Source organism: Lissotriton helveticus, chromosome 5_1 (genome assembly GCF_964261635.1).
Source record: "Lissotriton helveticus chromosome 5_1, aLisHel1.1, whole genome shotgun sequence".
Taxonomy (NCBI): Eukaryota; Metazoa; Chordata; class Amphibia; order Caudata; family Salamandridae; genus Lissotriton; species Lissotriton helveticus.
Genome location: NC_136065.1, coordinates 1,657,018,353 through 1,657,037,764, shown reverse-complemented (window position 1 = coordinate 1,657,037,764; position 19,412 = coordinate 1,657,018,353). Strand labels below are relative to the sequence as shown.

General features: G+C 45.2%; 1 gene segment (V, D, J or C); it reads right to left on the bottom strand.

The window, feature by feature from the left end:
• Positions 1-694: 694 nt before the first annotated feature.
• Positions 695-8,968, bottom strand: LOC144752752 (Ig alpha-1 chain C region-like). The segment is given in 4 exon segments: positions 695-1,092; positions 1,794-2,120; positions 5,578-5,913; positions 8,695-8,968. Coding segments are annotated over 4 exon segments (1,335 nt in total).
• Positions 8,969-19,412: the final 10,444 nt, after the last annotated feature.

The window sequence follows — 19,412 nt, the reverse complement described above, 5'->3', positions numbered from 1 at the left end:
ATAATTATTGAATATGTCGTTTTGATTCTGATTCTGGGTAAGGGTGTTTACAGCTAGAGTTTTCCCGGGGTTTGCAGAGCTGAACCCCAGCATCATATTAATTTTAATGTAGCTCAGTTCGTTGATGTAGCTAACAACATCAGTGCAACTCAGTCTGTTCGGGTGCATCAATTGGCAGCAGAACAAGACCAACGTCATGCTCGACAAACAGATTGCAATTGACTCTACCTAGGGAATTTGTATCGCTTTTAATGGAGAGGCTACGTTGCTTCTATTTTCATTTCTATCTATTTGATTGAATCAAACTGTAATTAACCTTTTAATACACATATATCCTGTTATATTCCTTCATTGAGCCAACAAGAAAAGTCAAAACACCACATATGTAACTGTTCCTCCGAATTCGATATAGCAAAAGAGATGCTGGGAATTAAGTTGTTTTACTCAATTTCTTCTGAGTGTAAGAAGATTTTTAATCAGACATACACAACCTTGAAAGCACTTGTTAACTCCAGAAACAATGAAAACGCTGGAGGGTCTGATCCCAGTGTATACTTTAGACACTGTTAGGTCACAATGTGCAGTGGGGGTGGTATGGGATGAACGGGGTACCACAAGTAGAAGGACAGAGAGATGGGAGTAAGAAATCAGTGAATTGTGTAAGAGTGTAGAAGGGCAGCAAAGCTCCCTCTTCTCAGTAGCACTTGGAAGAAGAAGTGGAGTCGAGGATGGAAAGTGACACGTTGACGACAGTGGGTTTACCCATAGACTTGTCAATGCTTTGCTGGATGACGTTGTGTGGCGCTCCTTCATGTATAACAACGCAAGTGAAAACAGTGTTTTCCTCCCATAGCTGGGCTTCCACTTGTAGAACGCTGACGCAGATGTAATCTCCTGTCTCCTTCATGGCCTGGGGTTTGGTGGTATCGTAGGCCCCGCTGGATATCTCTTGGCCCGCCTGCAACCACTTAATGGAGATGTCCTCAGGAGCGAAGCCCTTAGCCACACAAGTCATGGTCACCATCTCTTTGCGGGAGACCTCCTCTGTGGGGGGCCCGTTGACATAGACAGAGGGAGGTTTGACGAACACTTCTGCACGAGAAGGGAAACAGAACATAGTTACCCAAATGTGTATGCCTGCAGGACTGAAAAGCAAAATAAGTACTTCTTTACACAGCACTTCCTGCAGGATACTCCATAAAAGCGCCCTAAAAATTGCACCATTGCCTAGATGGTTTGGGGTTAGATAGAATGATCAACTATGCAATAGGTGGGGTGAGGTTCTCTTCTTTGCGGTCACGATAGTTGCATTCAAGCATGGTTTTCTTGGAGACATGCAGCAAGACAAGGTAAGCCTCTAGTATCATCAGCTTCATGTCTGTCCATGTATTTTCTGTCAAGATAACCTGACTACCAAAGGAGAAGATCTATCAGCCCAACAAGGGAGATTCTAAGAAAACCGGTGCATAGTGCAGGTGGAGCACAGTGGTAGAAGATTATTTATTTTCAGGTAGCTTGAGATGGCGGTGCCACATGCATTCATCTAACTTCTCAAAGAATGGAAAATAGATCAGGAATGCATGGCTTGCCTGGACATTGCCCATGGTTTTGACAAGAAGATGTATTCTACAATTTCAACTAAGACATTGAGAAACTACATAGATTGTTTAAAGGTGGGAAGCCCAAAAGACAAGACTTTGCAAGTGCATGACCCACTCATACCATTTAAAATTGTCTTTGCAATTTAAGGGGAAGCCCAAGAGCCAAGACGTTCTAAGACGTGGATAACTTACCGAGGTCCTTGGAGATGGTCTTGACAATGGGTTCCCTCAGACCGGGGTATTCCACTCGGCAGGTGAAGCGCTCGCCTCTGGCCCAGTCTTCCGCACAGGTGGAGAGGCGGCTGGATACGCTGTAGAGGCCGTTGCTAGTCAGCTCGGGGTCCTCTGTCACGGGCTCTGCTCTGCAGTTGCCTTTCTCTCTGGTCCACGTGAAGACGGCCCCGGTACTTGCCGGCAGGTTTGAGACGCGGCAGGTGATCCCAGCTTTCTTGTTAATCAAGACATCCTCAGCGGTGGGACGGTGCAGCGAGACTACAATGCCCAGGCAGTTGAAGGCACCTGGAGGGGTCAAGGGAAGAGAGCGATTTACTGTTAGGACATTTGTGAGTTGGGGATGGGGACGGGGTGAATTAGCTGCACCACCTCGTTTCATAGAATAAAACTGTTGTACCTGCTTTCGGTATCTGCGTTCCTAATTCAGACTAGTTTGAAACTACTAAAATATAATTTCTTTCCTATCTTGTACCAAGCGTCTTTCGCCATGATTAAATACAGCTTGAGATCCCCGCATGGTGAAAGATAAACTCCATGTGAATACAGGTTAAACATTCCTAGCACTGGTCATGGGTGTTAGAGGTAGTTTGTGCTCCCTGGGGATTCACTGTAAAAACACTTGGAGCCTGAAGACCAGGACTCCTGCTGTGCCAGTAACACGCATCACGGATAGAAAGGCGTGACCCTAACAAGTGGTCGCCATTCGTGGAAGAGTACTCAGTTTCCATGTGATAGCTCTAGCTGGCAGGTGCCATTGTTAGCACAGGTGAAAGGACTCAGGGGACCCTGGGAGATTCCCCAAAAGGCTGTGGGCCACTGAGGAACTGATATGATGGGAGTTAGAGTCAGAGACGGTGGGCCTCAAATTCCCTCTTCCTGTTAGATATGGCTGTCTTGTAGCAGACAAATGTGCAGGCGGGGTTGACATATGGTGAATGGGATGTTGGCTGTCGTTGCTGTAATGTTGTTGCCTCCAGCTAACAGTTGGCACGAGGTCAGAGAGACAGAGACGAATTTAACAAAGAGAGGGGCATATTTACAAGCCCCTATCAGCACTGGAATGTCACTTTTACAGATGTCTCTGTGGCAATAGGGACTTTGCTTTATTTGCAAAGCAGAGTTACGCCGATGAACAAGGTGGAGTTCAGCCACTTAACATAGCTTAATGCCGCATTGGAAATAAGACACCCTTTCACACTACGCTTAGCGTGAAAGGGGCGTGCAATGGGTGTTACGGTGGGCGTTCATTTAAATAAAAAATTACAATTTGCAACTTCTATGTGTGCTGCACCATGCAGTACACATAGGAGTTTCGCATCGCCATGTGTGATTGTTTATGTGCTGGAAGGGACACCTTCTCAAACATAAACAATCATTCCCTCAACTCAAAGGATGTCTGCGTTGGTGCTAGGCAACTGAATTTGGGAACAGTGCAGGGAGAAACGCATGGGTGCACTGCATTTTTGTAAATGCAGCGCATCCCTGCATATCTAAAGTGACGGAGTGCAGCGTTAGCTATTTTGGAGCTAACCCGCGCTCTACCACTTTTGTTGTAAATATGCCCGAGAATGTGAAATAGACATGCATCATTGGAAAATAGTGAGGGGCAGGGAGAGGTTTGCCTTGTAACGATACAAACTAAATTGCCTCAGTGCATTTCTGATTGAACATAACACATTGGAAGCAATGAAAAGAAAGAAAGAAAGAAAGAAAGAAAGAAAGAAAGAAAGAAAGAAAGGGGAGAAGTGGGGGTGAAAAAGAATACATCAGAGGATATGAACCAGATGAACCAAACAGAAGAGAGGAAAAGCCAGAGAAGAGCGAGAGGATGGCAGAGAATGCGAGTGAGCATGTATGTGGAAGTCTACCGAGACTGCTGATTGAAACACGGAGACGCCGGGCTGATTTATTCCCCCGCGCGAATTCCTACCAGTTTGAGCGGCACGTCGCCTCAACCAAAGGGCAAACACTGAATACTACCGTAATTGTTTAGCGGTCACCGACAACACCCGAGCGCCACGTCGCCTTAAACAAATGGGACCACCTTGATTTCAACCCCAATCTTGGTTTTAAGAATTTCCTTGTGCCCCTCGTCCCTGGGCCGTCCCGGATCCCCGCCTGTACGCGGTTGGCCTGAACTCAATGTATGTTCAACCCCAGTAAACGCCTACTGTTCCAACTAAGATGTCCTGCGGTAACCCGTTAGGTTGATAGCCCTTTTCCTGTCCTGATGAAGACCCCGCCGCAAGGGTTCTACGAATTCCTGCACCTAGTGGGTCGAAACGTCGACAACTAATCCCCTGGGACAACTAATTCCCTGGATTCCAGCCCCCATTTCCGCAAAATTGTAACATTGATGTATTGTTCGGGGCATGTGTTACTAAATTAATTTGATGTGATTTGTGTTCATATGTATCTTCAAATTAGGATACAATTTTCCAGATTATTGTCTGTTTTTACGGTCACTTTCCCTACCTACACCTACCTCACTTGACCACTTCCCCCGTCCTGGGCACCAATCAACCGTCTTTATATTGAAAAATGCTGGATACTATATCCTAACTGTGTCTGTTTTGTGAATTAAACATTTCGGATGCTTTAATTGTGTTATTATTATCTAATTGTGTGTTAACTAAATTCGCTCTACATTGGGACCCCCTCCTTCTAGTACCTACTATGACCCAGGTCCCAGTGACTTACTTTGGGTAAAACCCCCCCTGTACGTACCCCATGTATGTGGAAAGCAGAGAGACAGATGCGGAAGAGCAGAGAGAGAGAGAGAGAGAGAGAGAGAGAGAGAGAGGCTTTGTAACAGGGTAAGGAGCAGGTGTTACTTTCATCTAAGGGTATTCGTCTTCAAGGACCTGTACAGCCAGTACTTGACTTACTCTCACCAAAGATGGTACACTGCTGCAATAGCAATCCTGGCCCTAAACAGCAGATGTCACTGTAGGAGAAATGCATGGCTTTCACTCCTCACTGCTGTGTCATTTCAGAACTATGATCACTTCCAGCGCGCAGAATTCACTCTTAAATCAAAATGTGGCTCTCTTTCATGTAGAGTGGATTGCGCCTGCCCCAAGGAGGTGTACTGCATCAACCTCCTCCCACTCCTCGTCATAGGTAAGTATGTGTTTGCTGCCATGAGCATTGCTGTACTCGTCCTCCCTCATGGTCGGCTACTTCATCAGGGACGCCTTGCCGGACAGCACTGTAAGACTGGTGCCTGCCTGGTACTACTGCCGCAGGGGTTGAATCACTTCAGACTCATTCTGCCCGGGCGATCCTGCATCAATCAGCCTGTGTCTCGCTGCAGACACATCTACCCCTGTTTCTGACTCAGTGTTTAATTTGCAAAAACAGAAGTGTCAGGGCCCTCGTCAGGAGAGCAGTGCTACTTGCAGCTCCCGTTGCACCTGCTAGCGCTGCCAATGACAGTATGAAGGCAACCACTAACCATCACACTCCTACAAGTGTGACAAACAGATTATTCCTGGCCACCCCAAGTTATAAGAATGGCCTGGGTGGCAGGTATTAGCCATTTTAATGAATATTGAATTATTAAACAACTGTTGAAGTGCTCATCTTAAAATTAGACAAACAGCGCCTCTGTGTGGCGGACTGGTTTTAGTGTTGATTTAAGTGGGGTTGCCGAGCACAGGAAACCATCAGCTCAAATTAAGCACTGGTTTCTGTGTTAGTTCCAAAAATGTTACCTCATAGCTCTAAAGCGCCTTCTCACCTGAACACCGCGTGAGAACACTGTACACTTCCCTCTTGGTTCTGGGATCTGTTGTGTAGCATCTGTAGGCAGTCCCTTTGTTCCACTTGGCCTTGGGGACACGCACAGTGTAACTGAGCGAATACGTGCCGTCGCCGGCCTGCGTTGCAGGGGAGCTGGTGGGAAGCAGAGATACCTCATTGGCATCTTCACGCCATCTTATCTGGACTGTACTGCTGGGAGATGAGGTGACGTAGCACACCAAAGAAACATCCTCACTGCCGTCGTTCTCTGGACACGAGGTCTGCACCAGCTTCACCGCCATGGTGGATTTACGCACTGAGCACACAGAGCTCACTGGCAAGAGAAAAGGCAGGTCATTAGCCACTTTCATTTGGAGGAATGCCATCCATTGAAGCGAAAACAGGTGAAAGAAATAATGAAAGTTCAGTCAGAATTTCCAGAACCGTCTAACTATGAAATATCCATCTTGGTGCTCAACTGTTTCCCTCACCTGTTGGTGGATGAGGACACTGCATGCTCTGGTGTACTGCATTTGCTTACAAAATCACCATAGCAAGGATGCAGAAGCTCCTTTCCATGGTCTTGTTATATTTCATTTTATTACGGTGACGTGCTATTTTCAATTTGCTTATAGGTTTCTCTCTCATGCAGGGCAACAACTTTGATCACCATATTTCAATTCTGCGCTTAAATCAGGTTCCTACTGTAGGACTGGAAATTTAAGAGAAAATTCTATTGGAACCTATAAATTGGGCGTAGTCTGACAGTCAACTTATGCATGTTTTTTTTTTCAATCAAAAAATTGGCAACAAGGACAAATGTGACTGTAAGTCTATTATGGTTTACTTAATTGGTCACAAACAGGGGGCATTTTAAAGTATTGTATGGGATTAAGGGGCATATGTAGGTAGGCGTTTGCGATTCGCAAACGCCGAATAATTCGGCGAATTTCGGCATCTGCGAATCGCAAACGTTGCTTTGGTATGTAGGTGCACATTAGAAAAATAAGGAATCGCAAAAATTGCGATTCCTTATTTTGCTCAAGCATTTAAGGAATCGCAATTTTGCGATTCCTTAAATGCTATGTAGGAGTGAATTGTAAAATGCGATTTTGGCTTAAGGAATCGCAAAATACCACCTACTCCAAGTAGATGGTATTTTGCGATTCCCTTTCTAAATGCATTTTTTTTAAAGTGCCATGTGGCGCACAGACATGCCCTTAGGGCATGTCGGTGCGCCACATGTACTTAGAGGCACATTCCAGGGGTGCAACAGCTGCCCTTTGGACACCCTGGCACCCTTGGAATTGCGACTCTCAAATTGCGATTTTCTCATAGAAAATCGCAATTTGAGAATGTATCCCCATTCATTCCTATGGGCCTCTTAGCCCATAGGAATGAATGGGACACTCATTCCTTAATTGTGATTCGCAATTTGCTAATCCCAATTAAGGAATGTTAGAGATTCGCAAAAAAATTGTGAATTTTTACCTACATTCCATTTTGCAATTCTCAAATAGCGATTCCTTAAAAATCGCTATTTGGGAATCGCAAAATGGAAATTACCTACATATGCCCCTTAGACACCGGCTGCAGGGATCTTTGTGTGCCCAGCTACTTTCAGGTAGTAATAATAACTGTAAGAGACCTTTGGTAGTTAATGCACCTCCTGGACAGATCTATGCTAGGCCTAGTCACAGTATTGACTTATAATGTAGCATAGAAGATTAATGTGCCTGCTACAAGGCACACCATGTAGCATGCATATCAAACATTTGTATTTATGTAGGTGGGTAAGCCGGTTACTGCTTTTGAGACAAAGATTATTTAGTTACATTCAGGTCATAACTTGCAATCCTTCTAGTAAAGCACACTGTGCTGTGAACCAATATCAAGACGTTGCATGCAAACTGGAGGGCAGGGTTTACTAAGAACCTTATTGTTTTTTTTTCTCATTCTGTCAGTATGCTAAGGTTGCTAAAAAGGGTTATTTTGAGTAATAATAACGTCTTATTGGTGAAGACAACCACAACTAGTGCATTGGGTTTTAACTCCTGAGTTTGCATTTCTCCAGACCATGCACTCTTCTTGTAATGCCTACCAGTACGGACAATACCTGCCACCTTCTAAACTTCATCGTTTTATGTAACATTTTGAGTACATTGATTAACACACTTCTATGCATTTTTGTTTAAGTATAACATGTGCGATGTAAAGAGCTCTGACACCCTACATTGGGATATTAAACCATAAAATAAGGACATTGAATTGTTATTTGTGTAATTACTTATACAGTCAGCTACAGCTGGCATTCTTAAAGCCCTACCAAGTTTCCTAGATCCATGACTAACTAAATGCTCCAGTCCAGCTTTATTCTTTAATTTCTGGGACTTTTAGCTGCGTTCATTTCTTTGTAAAACCGAGACTACAAGTTGCATCACACATGGACGTGGGAAACTAAGTCACTATGTTTTACAGTCTATGCATATTTTTTACAGACTGGGGTTCTTGACCAAAGCCTGCCTCCAAATCATAGTTTCTCTTAAGTACTTGTGAAGTGATAAAAAGCTGTGTGCCTTTCTTTCCTGCCATTTCATTGGCATCTAGGCGCTAGGCTCCTGATACCTCCAGCCAGGATGATACTCGAACCAAAGAAGGGCACATGGCGCTTAAATCAGCTCTTTATCTTAGGCCCAGCTCAGAAAGCCCAGTCTTCCCTGCAGGTTGCTGCTCAAACGGAAAGCAGACAAATAACGCTGGGATAAATTCTGCATAGTGCACCAGGTCTAGGCCAGATCTAGGATCTGGCTCAAGTATAGCTGGTGGACCAGGTATCCAGCTGGATCCTCCTCATATCCTACATAGTTAAAGGTAAACTCCAAATAAACACAAATTATATCATTCCAAGTGGGACAGAACAAGGCAACCGCTGAATAAATATTGATCCATTCCTAAAAGATGGCGGTGATCAGTAACAGATTCGGAGCTTCTGCCTTGCGTTGATGACGAAGAAAGACATACATATTATCAAGTGCTATGTAAAGCTGAGAGTTTGGTGAGGGTGTCCATGGCTCAGGATGGATTTTTTCCCCAACACCTCCTTTTATCTTCTTACCTGACACTCCCTTGGTGATGGTGCTGTTGCTGGCCTCATGATTCACAGCGCAGCTGAAGTCACCGCTCTGCCACTCCTGGCGCGAGACGTTGATGATGCTGTTGCTGGTGTAGCGACCACTGCTGGTTTGGAGCACGTCCCAGGAGTCCTTGGAGGCGATGATGGAGGAGCCTGACTTCCAGACCACCGAGACAGGCGGGGGAATGTAGCTGCTCACCAGGCAGCCGACCGTCACCTTCTCTGGGGTACCAGCACCCGGGCAGCAGTTGACCATGGGGAAGACTTGTGGTAGGGTGAGCGGAACTACAGAGATTTAAAAACAATGGAGTTCACATTAATACAAACTCACTTTCCACAATAAGCTATTACAGGGCTTGGAACTCTAAAGTACTGAGCAACAGCCATGCGTCACTACTCCATATGCGCTCACATTTTGTGTCCTGAGAGGAGGACAGTGACCGTGTAATGCTGTTTCATTCACCCGGGCGGGATTCGAAGAGTGCTCTCTCAATCACTCATTCACCCCAGAGGGCGTGGTACTAAAATAGCATTGACAGAAATTATCTGACGTGAATATTGTGCCTCAGCTCATCTAAAAATATGGTTGCATTGGAGTTTTCAATAGAAAATCCACACCCAAATCGACTATATTTTTGTAAACAATATAGAAGAGACAGTAATTATGTCTGACGATATTTGCGTATACATTATTTTGGCAAGCAACCATTCGTGACACTGTTGAATATGGTAAATGAAAAGTAGGTTCTTCGCGGTTTTAATGGCAACCAGGGGCATAGTTATCAGTGGTGTAGCCGGTGCAGTGGGGAGGGTGGTGGCTTCATTAACTGCAGGTATTTATTAAGTCACCTGCTTGGGTTGTTTTTGCAAATTCATGCCTGGGGTCTGCCTCTATGTTTCATGGAGCTGGGTCATGAAAAGTGAGAAAGGCCATAGGAATTCACACTGGTAGACCCCGGTGCTTATTGTTTGCTGGTGTTTGCAGACGACACTAGTTGAAAATATATCCTGGGCCATGCCACTTATTATATTTTTTTAAACAAATTAAGCACTGGTCACCTACCTATATCGAAGCAGGTATATCGATAACCCCCAGTGCCAGTCAGCTAGTGCCCACCCACTCGTGCTATGAGTTTCAGCTCTCTCCCGACACTCCGTGAACAGCCAGAAAGTGAGCAGGACAAGAGGGAGAAACGGAGTAGGCCGGAGCTGGGGCAGTAACAGGCCTTTGCGATCAGGCCCAAAATGGACATGTAAAGAATGTCTCCACTTTTACGTCATCCTTGAAGTCAAGCCCTGTGCTCTGGTGATCGAGACCATCGTTTATACACTGACATTCTCTTCATCCCTGACCACCAGTCTTGAAAACGATGGCACTTCCTTCCCAGAGGCAGCGGTGCTCCTCTGTCAGCTTTAACGCACTTCAGCAACCTTTGCCCTCTGCTCTGCTTACTTCAGCAAGGTTGCGCGAAATAATGCAGCAAGGACGCTAACATTTACAGCAGTAGTTGTGCCTTTCGAGCAAAGCACCATTGTCGTGACATAAAAGTCACTGCTTATAACTAGATCCGATATGTTTTTCTCTGTGCTACCCTATTTCATGACTTTCAATTTGTGCCACAACGTATTGATACAAAAAATCTAGTGAATTGCAAGAAACTTTAATTTTGAAACCCCATTTCCTGTCACACGGAACAGAATTACAGTAAGAGCGCTCTGCAGGTCATTTAACAAAAGATGCATCCTGGTCAAAATACATCTAGAACTCAGGAACTACTGATAACAAAACAAAGCCTTCATTTCTATTTAACCATCAGTCTGATGACACAAAAGTAAAAATGACAACCTCTTTTCTCAGATTCATTGTCCTATAAATTAAAAGAATTCAAGAGATTGGACTGCATTCTGTATAATGCTCATCCAAGACCTGAAGAAATATAAACGCATCACCCCATCTTGATGGAACACCCCTGGCTCCCCTTTCCAGCATGCACCATCTTCAAAATCAGCTGCATAATTTACATAATCATCGCGGCCTGCGCCCCATTTATCTGGCTGACACGCTCATCATCTCTGGTGGCTCTCAGCACACCAAGAGTGAAGAAACCATCATACTGGACTGAGGATCTGGAACACGTTCTCATATCCACCAGAACCATCACAGCCCTGGTCCAATTAGGAAAAGAGCTGAAGACACAAATACGATGCTATGATGCAATTACAACCCAAAAACAAGCTACTTCTTGAATCAATTGTTAGATGCATCTTTGCTTTTGACTCTGTTCAGCACTCTGCTGCACTTGGCTACGTTTGTGCTCTACAAATACCACACAAATGCATACAAGCACAAAAGAAAGGCAAAGCCTCTGTGGCTGCCATGGCCCATGTAGGTAAGTGCGATGGGGCCAAGTGGGGGGGGGGACTTCGGCAGACGATGATGAAGGAAAATTATTTATTTATTTATTTTTCTGTTGTGGTCGTCTGTCAAATCCCACCACAACCCAGCCGCATCACTCTTATCTGCATGGGCCGCTCCTGCTCTGTGGTGAGGACTCTGTGAATTTGAGAGTCTGCTTCCTAAATTTGAGAAGTCCAGTGGGCCCTTGAATGCAGCAGGTGCTGAAACTATGGCAGCGGGGCAGCAAGATTGGGCATAGTGGCCGGGGATATTCTACTTCCAGACCAGAAGGGTTTTGTGAAGGGTCGCCAGATATCACACCTAACTTACGATCTAATCGGGGCAATAGACCTGGCCTCTACATATTCCATCCCTTTAGCAGCTATGAACTTAGACGCCACCAAGGCCTTCGACAGGGTGAACTGGATATACCTGTCAGAGGTCTTGGAAAAATTCAATCTTGGTGAGAAGTTTTGTCATACAGTACAATCTATCTATAGGAATCCTTCAGCTAGACTTCTGGTAAATGGCAGTATCACGGAACCCTTTAATATATCTAGGGGCTGCCCACTCTCCCCTCTCCTTTTTGACCTATATATTGAGCCATTCGCTTAATGGCTTAAAGGGGACTCCAACATTCAGCCTTTTAGGTATGGGGAGTGGGAGAGGAAGGTAGCTCTGTATGCCGATGATATCTTGATTTTCACTGCCGACCTAGATAAGGCATTTCCAGCTGTCATCAGCCAAGCCCAGGAGTTTGGATTAGTCTTGGTGTATGAAATGAACGCTGCTAAAACAGAGATAATGGTCTGGAAGCAGGGGGCAAATCAGTATCAGCACCAGATAAGCCCCAGAATGAGATATCTGTGGGTTAACATTGTGCAAGATATAGCTAAGATTGCTGAGTCTAATTTGACTACGGTGGCGAGAGAGTGTGTGATGAAGACCTGGGCTTCGCTCCCTCTCTCTCTCTCATCAATAGAGTCAACTTGGCTAAAATGTCGATACTCCCAAAAATCACCTTCTTTTTTAACTGTATCCCTCTTCATTTTGAAAAATCACAAATCAACAAAATTCAGAAGGATATTAACTCCTTTGTTTGGGGCTATGAATTCTTGAGGCTAGCTTGGAAAAAGCTGAGACGCCGGAGCGAGAAGGGGGGGCCTTGCCTTGCCAGATATCCAGCTTTTATGCCTGGGCCTTCCAACTGTCCCACACGCGCATGTTATTGAAAATGCCGGTCAATATTGGAGTAGGAGGGATGTTTTTAGCAATGCTCCAGGCGCACATTTACCTGTGGAGGGATTTTTGTTTAAATTTGGGGATGTTAAGTTTTTCAAAAAAGTCAGCCGTAAGGTCTTGCAGGGACTGGGTAAAACATGGGCAGATTTGAGGAGGTCGGTCACCCTCGGATACTTCTCTAGTATGGCGCCCTTATGGGATTCCCCCGGAGGTCCAGAGGGCCTGAGAGACAGTCTGGCGGCTCCTCTTAGGGAATCCGGTCTGGCGGGATCTGATCTCAGACGGCACTCTAGTAACATGGGAACAACTTAGGAAGAGAGTTGGTCCTGGCCTCTCCAAATTTAAATACATCCAGTTGGCCAGTTGGGCTCAGGCTCTGTTACAAACAACCCATGGAAGATCATTAGGGAGAGGCAATGACTTAGAGCGCAATCTGGTGACCAGACCCCGAGGGAAGAAAGAAGTTTCCTTTTGGTACCAAGCAGTTTTGGAGGCTGTGGATGGCGCGTTTAATCTTGCTGAGGAATTATGGGGAAGCGTTTTACCAGATCAAGAATGTGACACCTTGTGGCAATCTTCGTGTAAACTCCTGTATGATATAGTAAAGCTGGCGTGGCTAAAAAGGAATCATTTGTTCACCATCCACAGGGCTTATTTCACCCCATTGAAGCTTTCCAAAATTAATAAAGAGCTGCCTGTACGCTGCAAGAAATGTGGACTGGCCTCGGCTTCAGATATCCACATGTTTAAAGAATGCCCAAATTTTTGTCTGAGCCCTGTTATTATCGACCTCTCCTTGTTTTTTTTTGGCTTACAGGATAATGTTAGAGGCTCTGCAAGATTTTTTATGCTATGCTCCTGGCTAGGAGGCAAATATGTATAAAATGGACAGACCATATCCCTCCCTCCTTTTTTGACTGGCAATCTTCTGTCTTGGCGACTTCCAAGTTGGATTTATTGAGAACAGGCAGCAAAAAGAAGAGAACATTTTTGAACATACTGAAAACAAGATGGGACCGGAGTCGGTGCATAGTTTTTTTTTTCTTTTCTTTCTCTCAGGTCCTATGATTACTCTGCCTGAATACTCTATGGGCTTGATCGGATCCCCCCAGCATGGTGCTGGAGGGCCTAAGACAAAGGCCATCTAGCTTTGGAAGCTCGCAAAATAGATTTATCTCAGTGGGAGCCTTTGTGCACACATAAGCAAGTCTTAGGGTTGGTAGGTGGGCGATTTAAATTCTTAGCCACTTACGCCTCTCAGCTCGCTGAGTGTGGTGGGTATGGGCTGCTTTAGGGTGCATTTAAAACAAGGTTGCTGGCGAATGAGAACAAAAAACAAAAAAGAAACTATGGCAGCAGGTCATGAGGCCAACGAAGGCTGTGTTCTGGTCTTGGGAACAGTCATGAACTATGTGAATTCACCCAGGGGAACTTTGAAGTGTGGCAGTGGGCCATCAGAGACCTCCCATTGTATTGATGAGGAGGGAAGGGCCAATATTGAGTAGTAGATGATATTAAGGAAACACAATATTTCATGCTTGGAATTCTGCACCCGCACCTACAGTAAAGAGGGTAAGAGTGACTTTAGGAATCAGATGTAAAGGCAAACACTTGTAAGGGGTGGATCTTTATTTTCTGAACATTGTCTGAGAAACAGGTGAAACATTTGCACTTAGGGCCTAGGTATTCAGTGATCCAATTGCACTTTTGAGAATATTTTGTAACATTAATCCAAGTGGGCTAATATTGTGGTAATCTCGTAGCTAGAAGCGACAGTAGCTTGTCTTTACATAAACTTGGAATACAACTAATGATAGCCATGACTGCAGAAAACATTTTCATTTCCTTTAAATGCACTTTTTTCTTTACATCAACCTGATATTTTATTCAAATTTTCCAATCAATTTCTGATATCTTTAAGTTTTTAAATCTGTGTTTTTCTTTAATTAACCATTGTTGTTTAAAAAAACAAAAATTTCCAAACATGTTTATTAATTTACCAATTTTATTTAAACATACCAACATTTGTATTCTACTGCTTGAATATTGTTTAGATCAACTAAATTAATTTTTATTCCTGTAGTTACAGTACTTTTTATATACACTCAATGTTTATCAACTTCTTTCTTTAAATTAATGTGCATTTTCATAAAATCTGTATACCTCCTTTTTCTTAATTCTTCATATATGCCTTAGTGTTTTTTAGTATTTTCTTTTAACATTAATTATGTTCCTTTACATGTCTTTATTTTTTAGGTCTCGTGCTAGCCAAGACCTTTTGATTTTTACTAACATTTTATGAATAGTATAGATAATTAAAAGTGCTTTCAGCCACTGCTCTTTATCCATTGGTCTGTTTTTGTGTCATTCACATATTGCATCTGCCCACTCCAGTGGGTCAGCCTACTTAAGCACCTGAATAACTTTATTTTGAGCGACTGTATTTTGCTCTTTCACAATGAGCACATCCACAGACAAGCCAATCCCTTTATTTTCAGTGTTTTTGCTTTTCCTTTATAATTACTTCAGGGCTGCCTTTTGTGTTTAGAGCCTGATGAGATAGCAGGATGCTTTCTAGCACATTTCACATTCCAGCTTTATCACTTCTTGTCTCCTGCCAGTGCTACTGTAAATTCCTTTTCAGATGACCTTTTTTATCTGACTGATTGCATCCATTTGAAACTGTTCTGTATTAATGTAACCTCTTTTTACAATGCTTGCCATACACAGAACAAACGCGGTACAAAAGGGGGTGGTGATGGACGGAGCATCTGAATCAATCAAACACTCACACCCAGTCAAAGGATCTGGGTTTAATCCATCACCGTTCTTTAGCCCACTCTGCCACCCCAGTTCAGACATGGCTATATGCAAATCAGTCTGACCCTGTGCCTCATGGGAACAGTCCAGCCCGAACTGCCAAGCCATGTCTTCCCTGGACAGGAAACAAGCTTCTGAGGACCGGTTGCTGGCATTCCAGCCGTCTTCAGCCCGCTTGCTTGAATCCAGTGGCAAAGTGAGCAAGGGACTCACGTCTGAGCATACCCTGCCACACTTATGGCGGCCAAAAGCTCCGTCCATCACCACCCCCCTTTGATACACAGAACAAAAGCTTCACTATTATAACATTCAATTCAGAAGTGCACCATTTTTCAGAACTCCTTTAGTCTGGACTCCTTTCACCAATGGTTCATTAATATACTTTACCCATATCCCTCCCTCCCTCTCTCCTTCCCTCTTTTTTTAGGTCATTGTTAGCCAAGACCTTTTGATTTTACTTAGATTATAAATACAACATAATTACTTGTAGGGAGTTTCACCCAACGTCATCCATTTGCCGTGGTTGTGTCATCCACGTCATTCTTCCACCCACTTGAGCATAGATCAAGGAGCAATGTGCCAGCCCACTTTAGCCATTGGCTGACCTCACTATGAGTTATGGTATGCTGCCCTTCCACAAACAACAGGGCCTCCGGCATCACAGCATATACATTCTTGATCATATTCTACATTCATGGTCCCCTGCAGCGCTACACCTGGAAGAAACATTCACACCTACCAAAACTAGGGTCTCCTTCATCACAGCACGAGCACTGACCAAACCTTGAGGAAACAGATATATCTATCCACCACCGCGTCCAGTACTAGAACAAGGTACATCTGCGGCATAGTGCACAGACCTGCCTTAACTCACAAGAACCAGTGATCTACGCTGCAGCATGCAGAACTTCCCTATCCCAAGCACACAGCACCAACCAAATCACCATCAACAAGGATCACTTGGTTCCTGAGCTCATACAGCATAACACAGCACAACATCTTGGAACAAGGAACTCTTGTACCACAGTATAGAGTATTGTCCTAGCATCCCATCCAGGTACTAAAGGCTCTGGCACAATTACTGCACTCATGTAACCTCCAGGAATCAGTCCACCCGAAGAAGCACAACACATTACATGGCCCCAACCTCAACGAATCAAGGGAATGTAATATCATAGCACACCACACTAATCCATCCGTCCGCATCCCACACACAGAACTGATTGAAAGTCTAAGAAAAAGAGATAGGTACTTCTTCAAGCTTGTACAACCTCCATGAACCAAAATAGCAAACCCACAGAGCTTTACATCCTCTCAGAACAAAGATCTCCAGAACCACACAGGAGGTTCTGTACTGCAGTGCATCAATACAGTGCATCGATTACCTTTAACACTTTTACATCAAAACAACCAGAATAGCTTGAAAACTCAGTTACACTTCAACACACAGACCAAATCGAGATTCCCGCAACAACAGCTCGCGGTACTGCTCAAACATCCAGGAACATCCAGGAACCAGTAGCTCCTACACTACTACAGCACCCAGTAATACAGCAACCTCCACAAATGAGGAGCTCCTAAGTACATCACAACTACTGGGAACCTATCACTCTAGTACAGCTTAAAACACTGTCCTGTCCTTCATGAACCAACATCACAGCACCCAATACTGCTTAAAAAGTACTCACCCCTTCACTCATCAAGTACCACTGTAATTCCCAAACACCCACAACAACTCCAGCTTCCAGGAACCAAGAACACTGCACGTATACTTTACGAACCAGGGCACCCTGCAACCCATCACAGAGCACGTGTCCAAACTCCTGGGAACAGGGCACCCTTCATCACAATGCATAACACTTCCCTACCCTTCTGGGTCTACGCTACTACACTGAAAACTGCTCAACCTTCAGGAACCACAAAAGCACGCCATAATACTTCAATTTCTGTGAGAAGTCGCCACAGCAGCACTGCACCTATCGCTGTCTCAACATCTATTATCCAGGGGTACTTGCAACACATCATACAGCATTGTCCAAAGTATCCACAAGCCTGGTAGTTAGCATACAACACCAAAACACACAGCTCTTTTCCAGAATTCAGGAAACACCAGACACTGCATAGCCAATGTACAAAACAGTCACAACACTGCCGCCAAGATCCAGAGGTTCCTGCTCCACATCATTCAAACACTGCACAACCACCAGGAAAGGAGGCTCCTATACTCTACTACAAACAGCACTGCCCCAACATTCAGGAACCTGGAGCCTCTGTATTCCATTACAGGCAGCACTACCCCCAACCTCCAGAAATCCTGAAGGACCACCACATCCCGGAGAGTCCAGTGGCGGACCCTCTGCTAAGGTGGAGAAGCGCCGCCCCACTGTTTAGCAGCAGTGAAAGAAAGGAAAAATAAAATAACAATAACTTGAGGTTATTATCATTTCAATTGTTCCTGCTGCAGTGTCTAGGTGGGGCAGAGTGGGTCTGCTCTGCTCATAGAGCAGGGCGGGGTAAGAGGGGTGGCAGCATTGTAAGTGTGTATGACGCTTTGGCTGGCTATCTCGGGCCTGCCAAAGAGTCATGCGCACTTTGCATGTTCTCCACACAGGCGGCATTACAGCCTGGGTGAAGAGCATGCCCAAGCCCCCATTCCCTGGCTGAGCACCGAACCACAGTGGCCAGACCAATCACAACGCTGCATTGCAGCATTTTGGCTGGCTCAAGGGACTCTAGGTGTGCTTCCTGGTTCATGTGCATCCCAGACACAGTGGAGAGGCAACATGGGAGAAACACTGCGATAATGTACGTTTTTTTAAAAACTCTTCTTACAGCCCCTTTATTCCCCCCGCCCCAGCCCCGCCTCCCCTGATCCATGCCGGTAGCCACTGCAGGAGACAGAAGCGCTAGTACTCCACTACAGTCAACATTGCCCCAGTAGCCAAGAGCTCCTGTACTTCACTATAGACAGACAGCATTGACCCAACATCCAATGCCATGGAACTCTTGTACTCTACCAAAGACTGCACTCCCTCAATCTCCAGGAACCAGAAGCTCCTGTACTCCAATACACATGGCACTGCCACCACAACCAATGCCCCAGACCTCCTGTACTCTACTAAAGACAGAACAGCCACAAACTCCAGGAGACAGGAGCTATGATACTTCAGTGCAGACAGGACTACCCCAACCTCAAGAACGCTGGTGCTTCTGTATCTACTATAGACAGCACTGCCTCAATCTCCATGAACCAGAAGCTTCTGTACTCCACTACAGATGACACTGCCACAGCAGCCAATACCCTGGAGCTCCTGAACTCCACTTCACACAGAACTAGCCCATCATCCAATGCCACAAAGTTTCTGTGCTCTACCAAAGAGGAGCACTCCCTCAATCTCCAGAAACCAGAAGCTCCTGTACTCCACTACAGATGGCACTGCTGCAGCCCCTGGACACAAGGAGCTCTTGTACTGCACTGAAGACAACACTTCCACAAACTCCAGCAACCAGGAACAAATGTACTCAACCACAGACAACATTGCTAAAACAAATCCAGGATTCTCCACTACAGATAGCACTACCCCAGGCTCCAGGGACCAGGAGCTCATCGACAGCATTGGTGACAGCACTGCCCCTTCACCAGGAACTGGGAGCTCCTGCAATTGATTACAGATAGAACTGACCCAAACTCCAGCAAATCTTAGCTGTTGTTCTCACCACTTGGACAGCCAAGCCAAATATCCATGAGCCTGCGGTAGCCTAGAACACCGCAACACACAGCTCTTTTCCAACATTCAGGAAACACCAGAAACTGCATAACCATTGTCCAAAACACTGTCACAACCCTGCTGTGCAGATCCAGAGCTGCCTGTACCACAGACAACATTGCATAAAATCCAGGATCCTTCACTACAGCCAGTAGTGCCCCAACACCCAGAACCCTGGAGCTTCTGAACTCCACTACAGTCAGCACTGTCCCAACCTCTGGGACCCTGGAGGTTCTGTACTCCACCACAGACAGCACTGCCCCAGCCTCTGGGACCCTGAAGCTTGAGTACTCCACCACAGACAGTACTGCCTCAACCTCTGGGACCCTGAAGCTTCTGTTCCCCACTACATACAGCACTGCCTCAACCTCCGGGACCCTGGACCTTCTGTAATCCACTACAGACAGCACTGGGTCAACCTCCGGGACCCTGAAGCTTCTGTTCCCCACTACAGACAGCACTTTCCTATCCTT